The following is a 20,833-nucleotide window of genomic DNA, read 5'->3' on the forward strand; positions in this document are numbered from 1 at the left end:
CTCAGCACTTAGGACCCGTAGGCAGGAAGATCAGTAAAAAGTCTAGCCTGGGCTACATGAGATTCCCACCAGAAACCAAACCAAACCAAACCAAACCACAAACCCATCAAGAACATTAATTGTACAAGTATTGCCAACATTTATGTCAGGCAGCCGCATAGAATCTGGAAGAACCGGCTCCAGATGTGGGTCCACCTTGAGGTACTCATCGTCCTTTTAGAATGCTAAGGGGAAAAGACCAGAAATCCAGGAACAGGATAGTTAAGGCAGCGGACCCCGCTTGGCTCGACTGGAGGATGGGCAGCACAGGAGATCCACGCGGATACCCACGCTGGTCCCAGGCCACCGCCCCACTGAAGGGTGGGATGCTGCGCCGCTCACCTGACTTGCCCTGCCCGCCAGGCTGCTGCAGCCGGGATGTCGGGTGGTGCGGGCAGCGTTACAGCTTGGAGACACAGTGAAAACCAGCATTACCACAGTGCATGCATGTAACCAGTCCACGCATGCGCGGCCCGGCCTGCCGCGCATGCGCAGCAGCGCCCCGCTCCTCCGACCACCCCACCCCCAGGCCCCGCCCCCGGGCTTGGTCCCCGCCCCCGCAGGCGCGGTCAGCTCCGGAGCCCCGAACGTCCATATCCGGGTTCCCTCCGCTGCTGCCGCCGCCGCCGCCTCCGCTTCGCTCTCCTAGCCCTGTCAGGAGTGGTGTGATTCCCGACCAAGATGGCGGCCGTGGGGCGAGTCGGCTCGTTCGGATCATCTCCACCCGGGCTAGCCTCGACTTACGCCAGCGGACCCCTAGCCAACGAGCTAGCATCGGGCAGCGGCGGCCCCGCGGCGGGCGACGATGAGGACGGGCAGAACCTTTGGTAAGGACCGCACCCCTCTCCGGTCTCCCGCGGGTTATCTCCTCGCCAGGGCGGACGCCTCTGGGATCCGGGAGCCCCGCGGGAGCTGGGAGCCGGGCGGGGCCTCCCGGGAGCTGGGCCCCGCGGTTCTCGTCCTCGGTCGGGCCCGGCCTCAGCCTGCGCCTTGCTCCCCGTTAGGTCCTGCATCCTCAGCGAAGTCTCCACGCGCTCGCGCTCCAAGCTCCCGACCGGGAAGAACGTGCTGCTGCTGGGTAAGTGATCTCCGCTGTGGCCCGGGTGCACGGTCACATCCGTTCGCCCACTGCCTTTGTGCGGACAGTCGGGCCCCGCTGCGCCCCGCCTCCCGGCTTGCGGCTGACAGCTGGGGGGACAAGGGGTCCTCGGTCCTTCCGGCCCGGACCCTCCGGTCTTTTATCCTCCCTGGGATGTGGGGTGGCTCTGTCATCTCCTCTGGGAGAGACAGAATGAACATAACACCCGAGGGAATCCCAGTGGTCTGGGATTCTACCTAGAAAAACGGGGACAGGTTTTTCTGACAGAGATTGGTAGCATGAGGGCTCTCGGTGAGAGCTCCAGCGCAAATGCATCCCATCAATATTTAATAGCTGACTCTTTTGTGTAATTGACAGGAGCCAGAGACTGGGTCGTGATGCGTGTTATTTGAATCAGCGTTCTCCCGTTCTCCCAGTGCTGGGTGCTCGGGTTGCAGTTGCCTTTTTAACTGTCACCTAATAACTCTGAAATTTGTAAAGGGCAGTAGAACAGTGTTCTCATTTAGTTCCTTCAGCCGAATGGCTAGAATAAGGGAGACATGTCTCTCCCTCTTCTCTTGGGTATTTTTTTTATCTACTGGCTGCAAAGTAGGGATAAAGGACCAAGGAACAATAAACAAACCTGGTTTCACATTTTTGCAAGTCTTTTAAGCTCCAGGAGGAATTCCAACCCCCACCTTTTCTTTTTACATGCAGGATATTGTCGTGTATAATAGGATGACAGTAATATTTTAAAACTTGAAAGTGGGTGTTTCAAGACTTCAGACTCTTGATTTTAGCTAAAAGGCTGAGAAGCTGTGTCTGTAGAGTTTTAGTTAAGTGTGTCTAAGAATTGCTACCTGAGATGCCTCACAGGTGACAGTGAATGAATAGGTAGGAAGAAATGACTCATTTTCTATGAAAACCCCCCCCCCCCCATTACTACAAATGCCTGTGCTGTGGTAAGCTGTGGTCAACCTCGTTGAAAAACCAGCATTGTGCCTTGCCTGTCTTTTCCCGTGATTGAAAGCACCACGTGCAGATAGTCAGGACTGAATAAAGGCCCCTGTCAAGTACAAACCATGCGATCTTAAGCAAGTCTACTGGTGTCCGTAAACCTCCGTTCATTCATCTTTCAAATGAGAGTTATGGAAAAACAGTCCTACCTCCTGGACTTGTGGGAGGGTCAGATGGTACACTGTAAAGCCAGGCAGCAGAGACTCCTGTGATGGATGGACTTGCTTGAATGAGAAAGCATCCTGGGAAGTCTTTAACAAGTGAATTAGGACGAGCAGTTGAGTTGCTGCTCTGCCTGCTGCTTGAATTGCCCCGTGCCCAGTAAGCCTGTCTTCCTCCTTAAAAACAAGAAAGAATGACCGCCTAAATAAGTGGTATTGATGGGGCAGAGATAAAACAGGGCCCCAAAGCAACAAAACAAAAACCAGTTCCAGGGAATGTTTGTAATTACTACTGTAGATAGATTACTAATGTAGTCAGATTGTGTATGGTAAAGTGAACTAAGACTGAATGACCCCCTTGAAGTGGATTCTGTTTTAATTACTCTGTTGAATAGATTTCTTTACGAATCTCAACAGTAAAAATTGGCAGTCTTACCTCTGGTGTTTTCTGACTCCTTCTGACATTGGGTCAGTCTATAAGACTTGGTGTACAGAGGCCCCACACTCCTAGGCTAGATTTTCTTTCGATGAACTTATACTTCAGAAAGCTCCATCTGGTGTCATTATATAAGTTTGAAGTCTCATGTTTTTCTTTCATGTACTCTTAGGGTTTTTCTGAGCCCTTTTCAGGTCTGAAAAAGGCTAATCATTCATTTTTTAAAATACTGTTTATGCAAATGCAGTTACTTTCTCAAACTTCCTTTAAAGATTGCTTGGAGGCATTTAATTGTCAGGTATTATAACATTGTTCAGTCTGTGGTGGTAGAAGAAAGAACTACACAGTGAGTAGTACAGTTGTCTTTGTTATGAGTTTTAGAGTATCAAGCTAGGGAGATGCTTGACTCCAGTATATCACTCAGGAATGATGGTGGTGTTTTGGAGTCTATACTCAAAGAAAAGAAAACAAGTCTGAGCCCATTAATAAGACTTTGAATTTCAGAAATAGCCTAGAAAGGATGATACAGGCCTTTGTCTGAATGCCTTACATATCCACCCTGTGTATCCACATATCACAATTTAACACTTACTTTGCTACTTCAACTGTCCTCCAAGTAGGATAAAACACACAGGCTTGTTGGGGGTGGGGATTGTGGGGGTGGTTATACACACACACACACACACACACACACATACACACACACGCACACACACGCAATTGCCCACAGAGGTCAAAGGTGTCAGATTCCCCTGGAGCTGGGTTTACAGGCGGTTGCAAATTGTTTACAACTACCTAATGTGGATGCTGTGAATCAAATTCAGGTCCCTAGGAATAACAGTATGTTAGCAGCGTGTTAACCACTGAGCCATCTCTCACATTTTCATACACATCTCATCGGTGGTTCTATCGTGCCCGGTTTAGAGGATAGATGATAGCACTAATTTAAAGATGAGGTGGTGGCATTTTATATAGTTAAGTAGGTTCTCCGAAGTCATGTTGTTAAGGGTCCTGTGTGGTGTGGCCCTAGTATAGCTTTCCAACTGGATTGAAGTCCCTTCAAGGTCGACAATGCCATATACAAAACTCTTACTAATCAATGCTTATTTTTGATCCAAAATACCAGTAATTATTTAAAGAAAAAAAATCTGGTCTTAATCCAGTACCCAAGAGGCTAAAGCATGAAGAGCACACATTCAGGTGCTGTATAGGGAGACCTCGTCTTTCAAAAGAAGCTGATGCGTTCGTGCTATCCCGTCATTTGGGAGACTCAAGCAGGAGGATGAGGAATGCAAAGCCATTCCCGGTTACATATGAAGACAACAACAACAGCAAACAAGAGCAAGGAAAGATGGTTGAGCAATTAAGAGCACTGGCTGTTCTTGCAGAGGGCCCAGGTTCAGTTCCCAGGACCCACATGGTAGCTCACAACCATCTGTAACTCCAGTTCCAGGGGATCTTCTGGTCTCATCAGGCATACAAGTGGGGCACTTACACATGTGCAGGCTAAACATTCATAAACATAAAGAAAAAAACTCCTAAAAAAAAAAAAAAAAACAGGAAAAGAAGAAAATTCAAGTGCCTGTTGGGCTTTGGGATATGACTACTGAGGGTGTGACTGGCCATGACACTTGTGCCTAAGCAGTCATTTAATCTGCCTAGGCCTGGCTCATAGTGAAGTGCGGGAAAACTGTGACAGTACTCAGTCATTTTACCTACATCTGTATCTTTCTCCTTTCTTAGTGGGGGGTAGGTAATAGGGACTGAATCTGGAGCCTCATGTAGAATAGGCCCACGTTCTTAACACTGAGGTACATCCTGAGGCCCTGAAACTATTTTTTGAGGAACAGGGAGTAAAGATCACCAGGGTTCCATGAGTCTAGGAAACATGTTTTCTGGTGTAATTGTGATGAGATTATGATGCCAGTTAAAATAATACAAAGAACATCTCTCATCTATAGTACTGAGTTGAGGATTAGCATAAAGTTAGACGTTTATTATATATTACTACTAAAGAAACCAATTATAATGTTATGAAGATCAGACAACATGTTGGTATCTTGAAATAGGGTCAGAAAAGTTTTCTGTAGAGTATCAGATACTAGGTAATACACACTTTGTGGGTTGTGTAGTTAGTTATCTTGTAACTCTTAGTTCTGCTCTTTAGTCCCCAGACAGCCACAGGTAATTCATGAATGAATGAAACAGCAGTGTTTGAATAAAACTTTGTTTACAGAAACAGGCAACAGGCTAGCTTTGGTCTGTGACCTGTAATTGCTGGATTCTCCCTTTTTGCAGGCCCTTTGTGGCCATTAGCTTTAACTCTAAGCAAAGATGACAGTTAGTGGAGGTTTCCTTGAGTGGTTTACAGTGTTGGCACAGTAGATGCTCAGTGAGTACGTGTTACATGAATGATGAATTGACTCTCGATAGAGCTGGATAGAGATGTAAGAGTCAAGAGGAGTGGGCACGTTTCCCCCAATGCCACTGTCAAGAACAGAAAGCAGAGCTCCAAGAGTGACAGCTACAGGCTGGTAGAATGAATGAAGTCCAGTGAAAGAGAATGCAGCAGAAGCACTGTGAAAGTTAGAGAGTAGCCTGTGCGGCCACAGACTTCCCAGTAGGAGGTAGAGCAAGCAGATCAGGAATCAGTCATCCTCATTACATAGAGTTAGAGTTCAGCCTGGGCTACATGAGACTTGTCTTTAAAAAGCTTGAAAAACAGAAAGAACAGGAGATGCCAAACAGAAGAGTCCTGAATTAGGAAAAACAAAAGAGTAGATAGCACATGGTGCCTTGTTAGCAAATGGGTGAGCTGGGCAAGCCTATCACTGTGAGGTCAGGACAGTGGCTCAGCAAGTCACCTCTTCATTTCCTCATCAGGTTTTAGAATTATACTGTGTACAGTCATCCACGGAAAACTGGGTTGAGATTCCCTTCCTGCCCTCCAGAAGCTTATAAGGTCCTCCTGGGAGTACACAGCGTAACAGTCAGATGAAGGGTCGGTGTGAAGCCGGCCATGAAAGACTGTTGCTGCAAGTGCAGTGGGTAGACTTTGGTGGGGAGAGAGAGAACACCTGCTGAGGAAGGCGGAGGCACCACAGACAGGGACAGAGTCCACCTAGGCCAGGCAGCTGTGAGGAGACACTCTTCCTGTCTGGACACCACCTCCTGACCTATAAATGGAGACAATTCATACTTCCTGGTATAAAAACAACCAGAAGACATTATGTCTAAAGCCCTTTAAGGCTGGAGGTCACTAACTTAAAATTAGTATATATTTTATGCTAGAGAAAGAAAAAAATATTTAAAAAATGAAGCCAACTGTCAATTGTGTTGTACACATCTTTAATCCCAGCACTTGGGAGGCAGAGGCAGGTGGATCTCTGTAAGTTTGAGGCCAGCCTGGTCTATAGAGTGGGTTCCAGAATAGCCAGAGCAACATAGTAAGACATTGTTTCAAAACAAACGACTACCATAACTCTATTACCTAAAGTATTTCCATGCCTCTTTAAAACTTTTCCATTTGTATTTGCTTTTTATATAAAACACAAAACAAACAGAAGATGTATCCTGGGCTTGGGGTACAACTCAGGAGAGTGTTTGTCTGGGTTCAGCTCTCAGCATTGCAAACTGTGGGTGATGCACACACATGATTTCCAGCACTCAGAGGCTCCAGTAGGGAAGTCAGATAGATGTTCAAGGTCATCTTTGGCTAACATAGATGGGCTCTGTGAGACTTTGTCTCAAAATGAAAGCAAGGGGCTGAAGAGATGGTTCAGTGAGCACTTTATTAAGTATACTGGCTGCTCTTCCATAGGGCCCTAGTTCAATTCCATGTAACCACATTTGTCTTACAACCATTTGCAACTCCAGACCTAGGGGATTCTACACCTTCTCCTGTCATCTGTGAATATTGCACTGACATACATTCAGGCAAAACAGCAATTCATATAAAATAATTAAAATTTAAAAATAAAATAAAAATAAAAATAAGACTTATCATTTATAGCTTTACATCATAAAAAATAAAACTTTTACACTTTATTTATTTATTTATTTATTTATTTTTCCCCTTCCCTTCTCCCTCATGCTCTGGCTCCACTTGCTCCGGCCCAAAAGTTTTTTATTTATTTCATTATATGTAAGTACACTGTAGCTGTCTTCAGACACCCGATAAGAGGGCATCAGATCTCATTACAGATGGTTGTGAGCCACCATGTGGTTGCTGGAATTTGAACTCATGACCTCCAGAAGACCAGTCAGTGCTCTTAACTGCTGAGCCATCTCTCCAGCCCAACTTTTTACACTTTATAGTCAGATTATTTTACTTCGTGTACTATGCTTCATTTCATGTAACAAGGTTTTTATCCATGTCAGGAGATGTGATTTTATATATTTTTTAAAATATTTTTCTTGCTGAGTTCAGTGGCACATGCCTTTAATCCAGCACTCTGGAGAGAGAGGCAGGTGGATTGCTGTGAGTTTGAGGTCAGCCTGGTCTACATAATGAGCTTCAGGCCAGCCAGAGCAGCATAGTGGGGTCTTACTGCAAAAAAAAACCAAACAAACAAAATACCCCAAGTATATATGAATATTTATGATTATATAAATATATATATTTATTTAATATCTGTAATTTATAGAATTATTTATATTCATTGCTCATGTAGTACTTAGATATGTATTACTATATTATGTTATAGAGTGAGGATAACTTGGTTAGATATGCATTACTATATGTATGTTACAGAGTGAGGATAACTTGGTTAGATATGCATTACTGTATGTATGTTATAGAGTGAGGATAACTTGGTTAGATATGCATTACTATATGTATGTTACAGAGTGAGGATAACTTGGTTAGATATGCATTACTGTATGTATGTTATAGAGTGAGGATAACTTGGTTAGATATGTATTACTATATGTATGTTATAGAGTGAGGATAACTTGGTTGAGCTAGTTTTCTTCTTCCACCTTTTTTTTTTAGTTTGAAAATTGACAACTTTTTTGTTATTCTCAATAGGCATTACATCACAGGAGATTTTGTGTTACATATTTGTGATCTGAGCATTCTGTAGCTGGGGGTTAGTTTGAGAGCAGCCTGTGATATAAGAGAGTTCTGCGTGTGATTGGGCTCCAGAGCAAGATGTTCTCACAACAGCCAGAGCAGTGGATACATGCTTAGGATGGTGGGCGCGGTCAGAAATAGATGATGGCACTTTAGGCCGTTTCTACAAGACATTTTCTAACCTGACTAGAAAGAGGTATTTGTTCCAGATACTAGTGATTGATTAAATAAAGTCCTCATGTTGGCGTATGCTGACTTATTTGCATGCAGATACTAGTGATTAAATAAAGTCCTCATGTTGGCGTATGCTGACTTATTTGCATGTCTTTATGACAGCCAAAGGTCTAGCAGAATACTGTGCACAAACATGTAAAGTCAAAACTGATGCTGATAAAGCTGCAACTTAGGAGCCGACACATGGGAAACCCTGCCACCTGTAGGATCCAGAGATCAAACTCACATTGTTGGGCTTGTTTGGCAAGCAGTTTATATCCTGCGTCTTGCCAGCCTAGCTTTTTCTTTTCTAATTGGATAATAGTATATTTGGCTGTATCATAATTATAGTTGGTTACAGGTCGTTATTGTTACGTCTTATTTTCTATGTATCCAGTATTATCTTTGGGATCAATTCCTATGAGTAGAATTGCTAAGTAGCACATACCCTAGCTGTTGATAAAGAGTTCAGTGAGACTTTGCCCTCCAGAACAGAGGAGCGTTGACAGCCATTGGGATCAGCATTTCCTGGCATTAGTGTTTATTGAATCAAACTGATTTTTAATTCCCTTTTAATCAGTCTGTGGGACTTGGAATTATAACTGAGAATAAGTTCTAAAGTTCTCATGTAATGGGGATTGCTAAGTGATGGGGGTTATCCTGTGTTGTGTCAGTTCCTTGTGCTGAGATTTTCCCAGGTGATAAGTCATTTTTGCTGTTTTGCAGACAGGGTCTTTACAGTTTCATGTGGATTCAAGATTGGCTTTGTCTTTTTGCTCTGCAGATAGTCCTGGATGTTTCTGAGCATTTAGTCTGAACAGGCATGTGTGAAGGTTTGCTCAGGGCACTGAGTTCAAGTCCCATTCTAGCCTGCCAAGGAGAGAGATGCCCACTGAGAGATGGGGGCAGATCAAAAGCCCCCATCTCTCTGGATTCTCCACATAATCAATAGAGGATGAAATGGAAGATCTGAGGTTCTTGAGGCTGGGTGTGGTGTTGCACACCAGCACTTGGGATGCAGAGACAGGTGGATCTCTGTGAGTTCAAGGTCAGCCTGGTTACATAGGGAGATCCAGGACAATCAGGACTCTATAGAGAGACCCTGTTTCAAAAACAAAATAAAAAGCCTCTCATGGCTTTTGTCACTAGAACATGCTAGTTTATGTTATACAGGGTCAAGATGACAGGTTGGGGATTTTTTCTCAACAGTTTGTCATGATGGACATCCTGATTGATCGGGGGTGGGGGGGGTGGGGGGGTGGATATGCCAGACAAAGCTCCGCAGAGAAGGTGTGTAGCTCCAAACCTATGCAAGCAGGAGTACAGTGTCTTAGCAAAAGGCAGGATGGGCGTGGGGTACGGGGAGAAGAATGCACAGTACTGTTTAATTTGATCCATTGTAATGAGTGATGGGGGAGCTGATCCAGGCACAAGGTGGTGGTGTGGCTTTGTGTTGAAGAGCACTGGCAGAGTTTAGGTTGCTCTGAGTTTCGGACAGTACTGCTCCCTTTGTATCCTGTGAGCTGATGCACATTAACTATGTGAATCCTCCGACAGTGCCTTGGCGTTCATGGTAGCAGTTCTAGCACCTGCTGTCTGTGACTTCTCACTTTGATGGGCTTCAGGATGCTCTTCTAAAGTGCTGCTGCTGGTCTCACAGAGGAGTTTGATTTCTAACCTGTCACAGATCCAGTGAATGATAATAGGAACAGAATTTCAGTCCACTACTGTGGAAATGGGATCTGGTCTCCATGTGGAAGTTACCTGATGTGTCCAGGTTCATACAGCTGCTGATGTATGTCACAGTTAGAGATCATATCTGAATCTTCACATTCTTTATCTGTAAATTGACATTACAAAGTATATTGCCAGGGTGGTGGTGGTGCACTCTTTTAGTCCCAGCAATCAGGAGGCAAAGGCAGGCAGATCTCTGTGAGTTCAAGGCCAGCCTGGTCTACAGGGTATATTCCAGGACAACCAGGGCTAGTTACACATAGAAACTCTGTCTTGAAAAACAAAAACAACAAAACAAAACAAAAAAAAAGCCATCGAAGTATCCTAATGTGGGCCGGTGAGTCAGCTCAGTAAGGCTCCTGTTGCCTAGGTTGATGACCTGAGTTAGATCCTTGGCATCTACATGGTGGATGGAGAGAACTAAACCCTTCAAATTGTTCTCTGACACCACATATGCACCATTGCAAAGGCCTCCCTCACCCTATACTATGTATACATATACACACACATATAAAACTTTTTATATATTATATATATATATAGATTTATGTGTTATATTGTTTATAGTGTGTGTGTAGGTTTTTAAATAAGATTTATTTCTTTATTTTAAGCATATGGGTACACCATCATTACTCTCTTCAGACACACCAGAAGAGGGCACCAGACCCCATTATAGATGGTTGTGAGCCACCACGTGGTTGCTGGGAATTGAACTCAGGACCTCTGGAAGAGCAGTCGGTGTTCTTAACCAGTGAGCCATCTCTCCAGCCCCCAGGTTTTTCTTGTTACTACATGACCTTGTTGAATTAGAGATCTTCTTTCAGAGACCACCAGCATACACGTGTCCTTATACACGCCTGGTGATTTTGTGGATTTTTATGATCACTTTGGTTTTTAAATTTGAGCTAAGGAATGAGACTTGATAGCAGTGGTTGCTTTAGAGAAAACTAAAGTTCTCTTAAGTGCTTGGTCTTGTGAGTGGCTTATTTGAGCAGAGAATCGAGAGATGACTTGGAATACAGGCTTTACTGTAGTCTGCAACAGTGACCAGCAAGCCTTTGCTCATTCGCTGGTCAGACCTGGGCACTTCCCATGCCCTTGGGCTCTTGAAAATCTCCAAACTTGGCTGGGGCAAAGCAGTTTCCGACTGACATTCAGGTGAATTTGAATGACCAACAAGCTAAGAATGTCTTCTGTTAAAGAGCTGCTGGGGAGGGGCAGTGAGATGGCTCAGTATGTGAAAGTGCCTGCTGCCCTGCTAGCTCAGTGTAGACTGCTTGCCTACTTAGAGTCTATGAGGTCATGTGATTAATTCCCAATGCTAGAAAAAAAAGTGAAAGCATATTCTCTTGGTTTTTGTTTTTTCAAGACATAGTTAATCTGAGTGGCCCAGCCTGTCCTGGAACTCACTCTGTGCACCAGGTTGGCCTCAAACTCAGAGAGATCCACCTGCCTCTGCCTCCCTGAGTGCTGGGATTAAAGGTGTGATCCACCACTGCCCAGCTTCCTACACTTGAACTTAAGAGTCTGGCTTCTGGCTTCTGGCTTCTGCCACATAATCTTTCTGAACTATCTAAACTGCTGGTGGCTCTCCATTGTCATAAGGACAGTTTAAAGTTCTTAGCCTGGGATGCTGGCCTCAAGTTTGTCCCCTAGGTCTACTTCCTTCATAGCCCAAGCTAGCCTCAAACTTGGGATCCTACCTCAGATCGCAGAGTGTTGTTGGGACTGTAGGCTGTGCCACCATGCCAAGTGTTTGTTTGTCCTTGTTAGAAGGACACTTCTTTTGCCTGGGTTTTTGCACTCACTTTCTCTTCCTGAAATGATTAACTCCTGGTGGTTAATTAATCCTGCAAGGCAAAGGCCTGAAGTATTGCCTCTGTTGCAAAGCTGTCTGACTTGGGTATTACTAGACTCCTTTTTCCTTAGGACAGTGACTGTGGCAGGTGGGTTTTGTATTTCTAGTGTACGGTTTATATGCAGGTGCAGCTCTCTTAAGCATTTTCATAGTTCTTCTAACAGGGTGATTAAAATGATTTTTAGTGTGAGAATCTGCTCCAGCCTCCTGGGGTGATGGGTAGAAATTCTCTTCCTTAAAGTTCTCAAGCAGTTACAAAGATATAAGTTAAACGACACAATGCTATATAGAGCTAAGAGAATTCACATTGCAAGACCAATACAGCAAACAGTTTTGCCATATTGGACTGTGCAATGGTTAGCTTTATTTCCAGCTTAGGCATGATGGGTTATCATGGGAATTACTGTTATTATCATAGATATTACTGTTTTTAACCTAATCTGTTGTTTTGATGGCTAGTTTAATAGCATACATACAGATAGTGCAGAGTACTCATTTACTTGCCACATTCCTTTTCCTAATTAGGTGAGATTATACACGCTTGCCGTGCACAGTATACTGTGTGGGACATACGCGCCTTGGGCAATGCTTGTCATGGAGTATGTTGCCAGTCTTGTAATAAGAAGCCTCAGCATGCTCTGGGCAGTGCCCCCCACCCCCACCCCATGCTGCTGCATGTGTTAGGCAGCCCCCTCACAGTCCCCACACTACATGGTGCTTCTTGCAGTGCAGGAGAGCTCTTTGTACCCCTTTCCTTTCTGCCTGAGACTGTGACCTTTGTGCCTCTGCCTCACCGGCTCCCAGATCCTGGGAACCAGCACTTCCCACTCTATCTGTGAGCTCAGCTTCTGGCTCTGTCTAGATGGGGGGGTATTTGTGGTATTCGTCTTTTGTGCCTGGCTTATCTCACTTAACATTGTGTCCTCTGAGTTCAGCCCTGTTTTCACAAATGCCAGAATTTCTTCTATGACTTTGTAGTAATCTGCTGTGTATCTGTTCTATTTTTTTGAGACAGGGTCTCTTGTAGCCTAAGCTCATTTCAGACTCATAAAGTTGATGCTGGCTTCCAACTCATAATCTTCCTGCTTTCCAAGTTGTAAATGCTATGATTATGGATATGCACTACCATGCCTGGTTTTTTAAAAAAGATTTATTTATTTTATGTATGTATTTTATGTATATGAGTACACTGTAGCTGTCTTCAGACACCCCATAAGAGGGCATCAGATCCCGTTACAGATGGTTGTGAGCCACCATGTATGTGCTGAAACTTGAACTCAGGACTCTGCAAGCACAGTTGGTGCTCTTAACTGCTAAGCCATCTCTCTAGCCCTACCATGTCTAGTTTTACTAAATTTTCTTTATCCATTAATCTGATTCTGACTCTTGAGTTGGGTTTCATACCTTGGCATTGTGGTTATATAATGCTGCAATGAACAACAGAGTGCAAATACCTTCTCAACATATGAATTATATGTAATTCATATATATATGAATTACATATAATGTCAAACTTCTGGTGCATATTTATGGTTATTAGTGCTCATAATGAAGTATTAGAAATGATTTGTGAAAATAACTAGTCTTCCACTATGAAATATGGTAGTGAGTCTTGTGAGGTACCTTCTTTTTTGGGACTAGGAGGTTTGAGGTTTTTATAGTATATATAGTAGCCTGGCTTTGAATTAGCCATGTAGCTCAGGTTAGCCTCAAACTCTCAATCCATTGCCTCATTCTACTAAATGCTGGGATTACAGGTGTGCCTCACCACTTCTGGTGTGTGATGGTTAGTTTTTTTCTCAGCTTGATACAAGCTAGAGTCATCTAATAAAGAGGGAACTTTGAAAAAAAAGTCTCTCATGCACTTGGCATGTACCATTCCCACTGGCACGAGGCCTGCAGCTGGTGCACAGAGATATGTGCAGGCAAAGTACTTTTTTTTGTTTGTTTGTTTGTTTCTTTGTTTTGTTTTGATTTTTTTTGAGACAGGGTTTCTCTGTGTAGCCCTGGCTGTCCTGGAACTCACTCGGTAGACCAGGCTGGCCTCGAACTCAGAAATCCGCCTGCCTCTGCCTCCCAAGTGCAGGCAAAGTACTTTTACACACACACACACACCCAAAAATATAATGAAGAAAAATATTGAGACAAGATCTCCTGTAGTTTAGATTGGTTTCAGACTCAATTTGTAGCTGAGGCTAACTTTGAACTCCTGAACCTTCTGCCTCTACTTACTAAGTACAGGATTACAGACATGCTTCTTCATACCAGTTTATGTTGTGCCAGAGGGGAACCCATGGCTTTGTATATGTTAGGCAAGACTGCCAACTAAGTTACATCCCATTTCTTAAACTTTTCTTATCTGCTAGGTTTAAATCACACACTTCCTTGCCATTAAATATTTTTAAGACTATTTCTTACTTTTGTCTGTTCCATATTTCTTCTCTTCTTTTCTTTTGCCCAACTTACTGTCCTATGTCTCACAGTCAGTAATGGTTCTGCTGAGGACCCCAGTTCCCTGTCCCAATAAGTCCAGTAAGCCATGTACTCTCCACAGTGTGGGTGTGACTCAGATCAGGCCAATGGGAGTCGTTCCCAGGTCACAGGAGTGGTCACATTCTCGGAAGTCCCAGCCGAGGACAGATTTTAAGTTAGAGACCAACCTGGGCTACACACTGAGACCTTTTTGAGAAAAGAAGGAATGGAGAGTACTGGAAAATGGCTCAGTGGTTTAGAGAACATCTGCTCTTGCTGAGAATCTGCGTTTGGTTCCCAGTACCCATGTTGGGTGGCTCACAACAATGTGTAATTCCATGTCCAGAAGTCAGATTCTCTGACCTCCACAGACACCTGCACTCATGAGCACCCCGCCCCCCCCCACTCACTCATACACGTAATTTTTAAAGTAAATATTTTTTAAAAACCCAAAAAGAGAATGGTGGCTCTGTTATCATCCTTGCCCTCTGAGATTGCGGTATACTTTGTAAGCTTGCCTGTACTCTGCTCTTTAAACAAACAAAAGTATCTCTATATAGATGAAATTCTTTAGACTGAAGGCTAAGAGGGAGCCCTTTGCTCTTTACAGAGGAATCTCGGCTGCTGTAAATGTGGCACTTCCTGAAGCCATGGCATTCTACTTTGTCAGTCTGTTTCGTGGAAGACAGCATTTATAGCAGGATAGACAAGCTTTAACAAGATAGCAGCAACACTGGGAGAAGGGAGTCTGCTATGGAGTCTGAGTCCTCAGTGGTGCAGCTGCCCAGCAGTCTTCTGTTGGATTACTGCTGTGGCTGACACAGTGAGCTGGCCGTCACATGGTGCCACAAAGTGTCTATGATCCACACTAAAATTAAAACTGACTTTTTAAACATGTATGTATGTAGGTGAAGACGGAGCCGGGAAAACAAGCCTCATAAGAAGAATTCAGGGGATAGAGGAGTACAAGAAGGGACGAGGACTGGAGTATCTGTACTTAAATGTGCACGATGAAGACAGGGACGGTGAGTGTGGCCTCCTCAAGTCAACTTGGAGGGACTCTGCTGTTCCCACCACAGTTGGGTTTTGTCCAGTTTGTCATTGCTCAGCAGGAGTTCTAGGATGTCACTTGGGTCAGTGACCAGTTATGTATAGACATGCTTCTGTTGGTGTGAAGTCTGGTTTCAGATAGTATGGTTTTAAGCATGTTAGTGTATTTATATATGGGATGTTAGCCTTAAGAAACCATCTCAGTTTTGAAGTTCACTTTCCTGTGTGTGGTAATTGTTTTGCCCACTTTCTCTCCTCCCTTCCCTCATTTTCTTATCTGTAATTGTAATTGTCCCCATGGTTGTTCTCACTTGCTCAGCCCTGTTTTCTGCTGTAGGACACTGTCCTTTCTAAGTGTGTAAATTCTTGAGTATGTACAGCTTTGTCTGTTGAAACTATAAACATGATAGTTTCTGTCTTGGCCTTGATTAAGGAGTAGGAAAAAGGGAGGAGGCTCTCATCCTGTAGTTGCCTGTTATATCATGTCAAGCCCCTCTGAACTGTCACACTTGACCCTAAGAGTAGAGCTTCATCACTGCCAACAGATAGCTCTTGTGAATAATTAAATGACTTAATAGTGCTGTTAAAAGAAACTGTGGATTTGTTTTTGTTTTTTGTTTTCTTTTGTAGATCAAACAAGATGTAATGTATGGATCTTAGATGGAGATCTATACCACAAAGGGCTACTCAAGTTCTCACTGGATGCCCTTTCTCTGAGGGACACTCTGGTCATGTTAGTCGTTGATATGTCAAAGCCTTGGACTGCTTTGGATTCCTTACAGAAATGGGCAAGTGTGGTGAGAGAACACGTTGACAAGCTGAAAATCCCCCCTGAAGAGATGAAGGAAATGGAGCAGAAGTGTAAGTGGCTAGAAAATGCTAATGCGGGCTCCCATTGAGATATCTTAGCAGACTATAAAAACCAGGCATGCTAATTCGGGCTTCTATTGAGATATCTTAGCTGACTATAAAAACCAGGCATGCTAATTCGGGCTTCTATTGAGATATCTTAGCTGACTATAAAAGCCATTCCAATTGTTTTCTCTATAAACAAGATTCAGTGAAGGAAATGCAATATGACTACCATTTTGAAATTTGATTTGAATGATATATAGAATTTTAATATTTAATATTAAATCCTTTGGTAAAAGTATGTTTTACTCTTTTCAAATGACTATGTGTCTTTCTTTTGAAAGGTTGTTTTTACTGGTAAAAATGTGAGCCCTCCTTCAGTTTATCACTCCCAGCATTTTTGTGACTGGTAGCTTATCAACTTTGTTAATATGAAATGCGCATGAAAAGATCTTAAGATGTTTTATTATTTACAGAGTTCATTAGAGTGGAGGTGACTTTGCCTATGCAGTCATTTTCCCTCCTCCCCTCAGTCCATGCTGTGCTAGAACCATTGCTCTATGCTCTGGTTCACAATCTTGTGTGTGTTGTATATGAACTGTTATGTTAAATATATGTTTGTTTGTTTGTTTGTTTGTTTGTTTTTGGAACAATGTCTCCCTTTGTACCTTAGGCTGGACTCAATTCTTCTCCCTTTCCCTCCATGAGGAGATTGCAGGCATGCCACCACACTTGACTTTCTTAAAAGATTTTAACCTATAGTTTCCTGTCATTGATGATCACTGTCTGTGGAGTTGTTTCTCTTCCCAACACCTCCAGTCCATGGTTGTATTAGAATCATGTATGTTTCTGCTTTACTCTTGTATGTATTATGTATGAGTTTGTGTGGGTGTGCCCATATAGATAGATAGATCCCATTTATTTATTGATTGATTGATATACTTATTTTATTTATTTATTTTGTTTTTTTGAGACAGAGTTTCTCTGTATAGCCTTGGCTGTCCTGGAACTCGCTCTGTAGATCAGGCTGGCCTCAAACTCATAGAGATTTACCTGTCTCTGCCTCCTGAGTGCTGGGATTAAAGGCATATGCCACCACTACCGCCTGGTGACCCCTTTATTTTTAATTTTGTGTATATGTTGTAAGAAATGTTCACATGTGAGTGCAGGAGCTTACAGAGTCCAAAGAGGACTTTGGATCCCTGGAGCTAAATTTACACTGTAGAGAATCTCTTATAAGCATCTCATATCAATTGAAAAACCTATAGCCAATGACCTGGTGGGACACTGGCAGGAAGAGAAAGGATTCTGGGAAATAGTGAGAGGCAAGAGAGATTTGCCCCGGAAGGAGGAGGAGATGGAAGTAAACCATCAGGTAGCTGAACTCAGGATAGAATAAAGGGGACATTCGCCCAGGCAGATATGACAAGACAGACATGGTACCTGTGTCACATGGCAGAATGTAGATTAAAATAAACAGGTTATTTTAAGTTATGATCTAGTTAGAGAAGAACCTAGCAATATGGCCAAGGTATTTGTAAATACATTTGAGTCTTAATCTTATTTCTGGGGGCATGGGGCTGGGAGGAAGAAAGACCAAACTTCTATATTATACCAGTGTGAGCTGCCCTTGGTGCTGAAAATCAAATTTTGCCAAGAGCTGAGCCATCTTTCCAGCCTATCCACCTTGTATTTTGAGACAGAGTCTCTCACTGAACCCGGAGCTCACTTATTCAGCTGTAGCTGGCCAGTGAGCTGCAGACATCTGGTTGTCTCTGCATCAGTAGTGCTTGGATTACAGTACTTACAACTGGGCCTAGCTTTTATGTGAATGGTGGAGATATGAACTTGGGTTCTTGTGCTTGCCAATAAGTACTTTTCCAAGTTAGCTATCTCCCCAGCCCCTGGTAGAAACTCCTAACCAGAAAGGAATTGTGGACATACCTGATTAGGATCTGTATTCATGCAGAGCATGCTAGTTCACCTACAGTCCCAATACTCAGGAGGCTGAGTGAAGTGGATTCCAGGCCAGCCTGAACTACATAAGGAGAGCCTCTCACAAGAGAAAAAAGTCTGCAGCCGAGTGTGGTGGCTCTTGCCTATAATCTCAGCTCTCTGCAGGCTGAAGCCTGAGGAGTTAAGGACTGTCTGAACTACACCTGTCTCAGTTTATGCTAGGAATACAGGTGTAGTCTTACATGCTCAGTTAGCACTATGTTTTATTTCTTTTATTTTATGTGTATGGGTGTTTTGCATGCATGTCTGTCTGTATACTATGTATATTTAGTGCCCATGGAGACCAGAAGAGAGCATCAGGCTCCCTGGAACTGGAATTACAGATGATTGTTAGACACCATGTGGGTGCTGGGAATTAAACCCAGGTCCTCTGGAAAAGCAGCCATCTGTTTAGCCACAGGACTATGCTTAAGTTATGGATTCTTTTTCTTCTATGTTTAGTTTTATGTAATTCCTTCCTTTAAAGAAGAAGGGCCAAAGCTTCAGTTTGTGTGTGTATGTATTTGTGCATATGCAGTACACACATGTGGAGAGTCTGTCTATACACACTTAACACAATCATATTTTTTTACTTGTGTATGTGGATTCAGGTACAACTAAATGTGGAGGTTAGGAACATTTGCAGGAGTTAGTTCTCTCCTTCCATTTCGTGAGTCTCAGATATCAAACTCAGTCATCAGGCTTGGCATCAGGGACTTTTACCACTGAGCCATCTCCCTGGCTTCCAAAGTCCTATATAACTAACTAACTAACTAACTAACTAACTAACTAACCCTATTCAGAACCCCACTGTGTAGAGCCATCAGTGTGGAAACATCTATAAAATCAGTAATGTGTGCCCTGTCTTTGTATACTTTTCTTTTGTATACATAGCATTTCTAAAGTAATTCTTTGTTTCTTTTCCTATGTAAGATAGTATCTCAGCCCAGAAAAAATAAATTTAAATTGTAGCAGAGGTAAAGAAGGCTCACATAGTGCCATTTCTAAACCAAGTTTCCTTTGACTGGCAGTGATTAGAGACTTCCAAGAGTATGTGGAGCCCGGAGAAGACTTCCCAGCTTCCCCTCAGAGAAGAACCACAGCTGCACAGGAGGACAGAGATGACAGTGTTGTCCTGCCCCTGGGTGCGGACACACTCACACACAACCTGGGCCTACCAGTGCTTGTAGTCTGTACAAAGGTTAGTTTGTTTCCTGACTTTGCAACTTTTTTGGTTTTGGGGTGCTAGTTTTCTTAGATGACTTGTTTTCTTTTGAGACAGAGTCTTATGTGTCCACGGGCTATCATCTGTTTCACTTTCTTCATGCTCTGGTCTCTGGACAATGGAGCCACAAGCATGCACTACCACACTGATACAGTGTTTGGAGTCTGGAACAGTTTCTTTTAAAAAAAAAAAAAATAGTATTTCAAATACATTGTTCATGGTTGAACTTGATCTTCAGAATTTCAGTTAGACCTTACCGTTAGTTCCTTAGAAATCATTATAGATGATAAGATAGCTTATTGATTATTAGTATTTAGTTTATGTGTTTAAAATGTGTATAGTGTTGTGCTTTCCTGTATGTCTGTGCACCATGTGCATGCAGTACTCTCAGAGGCCAAAGGGGAATCAGGTCTCCTGGTACTGGAGTTGTAGGTGATTGTGAGCTGCCAGGTGGGTGCTGAGAACTGAACCTGGATCTTCTGGAAGGGCAGCCAGTGCTCTTACCTGCTGCACGATCTCTACAGCCCACAAAGGCTTAGAATTTTTATAAGTAAAATACCTTTTTGTTCTTTGTTTTTGTTCATTTCTTTTGTTTTGAGACAGGTCTCACTGTCTAACCTTGGCTGACCAGGAAGGAACTCTGCTTCCTCTGTCTCCAGTGCTGGGATTAAACACGTGTGTCACCGCTATGTGCAACTTAAAGTGAAATGCTTTTCAGCATTACCTTTTATTATACTAGTTCTTTTTCTATTTTTATCATTTTTGCTTTTGTTTTTTGAGGCAGGGTTTCTCTGTGTAGTCTCCTTGAATCCCTCTGCCTCCTAAGTGCTGGGATTAAAGGTGTCCACCATCACCACCTCCATCACCACCTCCATCACCACCTCCATCACCACCTCCATCACCACTACCATCACCACCAGCAGCTTATTGTACTTTTTATTTTAAAGCTAGACTTTTTTTTTCTTATTTATTTATTTTATGTACTTGTGAGCTCTATCTGCATATATGCTGCATGCCAGAAGTGAGCATCAGATCCTAGGATGGATGGTTGTGAGGCACCGTGTGGTTGTTTAGAATTAAACTTAGTACCTCTAAAAAAGTAGCTGACGGTGCTTTTAACTGCTGAGCCATCTCTCCAGCCCTTGTACTAATTTCTTAATGTTATAAGAGATAAGTATTTCCAGATGAATGCAACCCTTCCCCACTCCTGCACCCCAGGATGGGGATGAGCCTAGAGCCTTGTATATGTTAGGCAAGCATTTTAGGTAACACTGTGTCCATAGTCTACAGCTGACTTTTTTTTGTTTTGTTTTGTTTTTTGTTTTTTCAAGACAGGGTTTCTCTGTGTAGTCCTGGCTGTCCTGGAACTCACTCTGTAGACCAGGCTGGCCTTGAACTCAGAAATCCACCTGCCTCTGCCTCCCAAGTGCTGGGATTAAAGGCGTGTGCCACCACTGCCCAGCGCTGACTTTTAAACTCCTCATATCACCTGTTATATAACATTGATATGCCGTTATTAAGAACTTGTTATTTGTGTATTTATTAAAAAGTGCTGACAGAATCACTGTTTTCAGCATTCTGTTGGCTTTCTGGACATGGTAGTGCACACCTGAATCCAAGATTTCAGGA

The 20,833-nt window shown here is 43.2% G+C and overlaps 1 protein-coding gene across 1 annotated transcript in view; it reads left to right on the plus strand.

Moving 5' to 3' along the window:
* Positions 1-567: 567 nt before the first annotated feature.
* Dync1li1 (dynein cytoplasmic 1 light intermediate chain 1) overlaps positions 568-20,833 on the plus strand; it is a 32,310-nt gene continuing 12,044 nt past the window's right edge. Inside the window, exons 1-5 of the mRNA XM_034484192.1 lie at positions 568-866; positions 1,044-1,117; positions 14,991-15,107; positions 15,763-15,993; positions 19,011-19,180. Coding sequence (XP_034340083.1) covers positions 721-866; positions 1,044-1,117; positions 14,991-15,107; positions 15,763-15,993; positions 19,011-19,180 — 738 coding nt within the window. The 5' untranslated portion in view covers positions 568-720. The remainder of the gene's footprint in view (positions 867-1,043; positions 1,118-14,990; positions 15,108-15,762; positions 15,994-19,010; positions 19,181-20,833) is intronic.

The sequence above is a fragment of the Arvicanthis niloticus genome, chromosome 21 (genome assembly GCF_011762505.2).
Source record: "Arvicanthis niloticus isolate mArvNil1 chromosome 21, mArvNil1.pat.X, whole genome shotgun sequence".
Classification (NCBI taxonomy): domain Eukaryota; kingdom Metazoa; phylum Chordata; class Mammalia; order Rodentia; family Muridae; genus Arvicanthis; species Arvicanthis niloticus.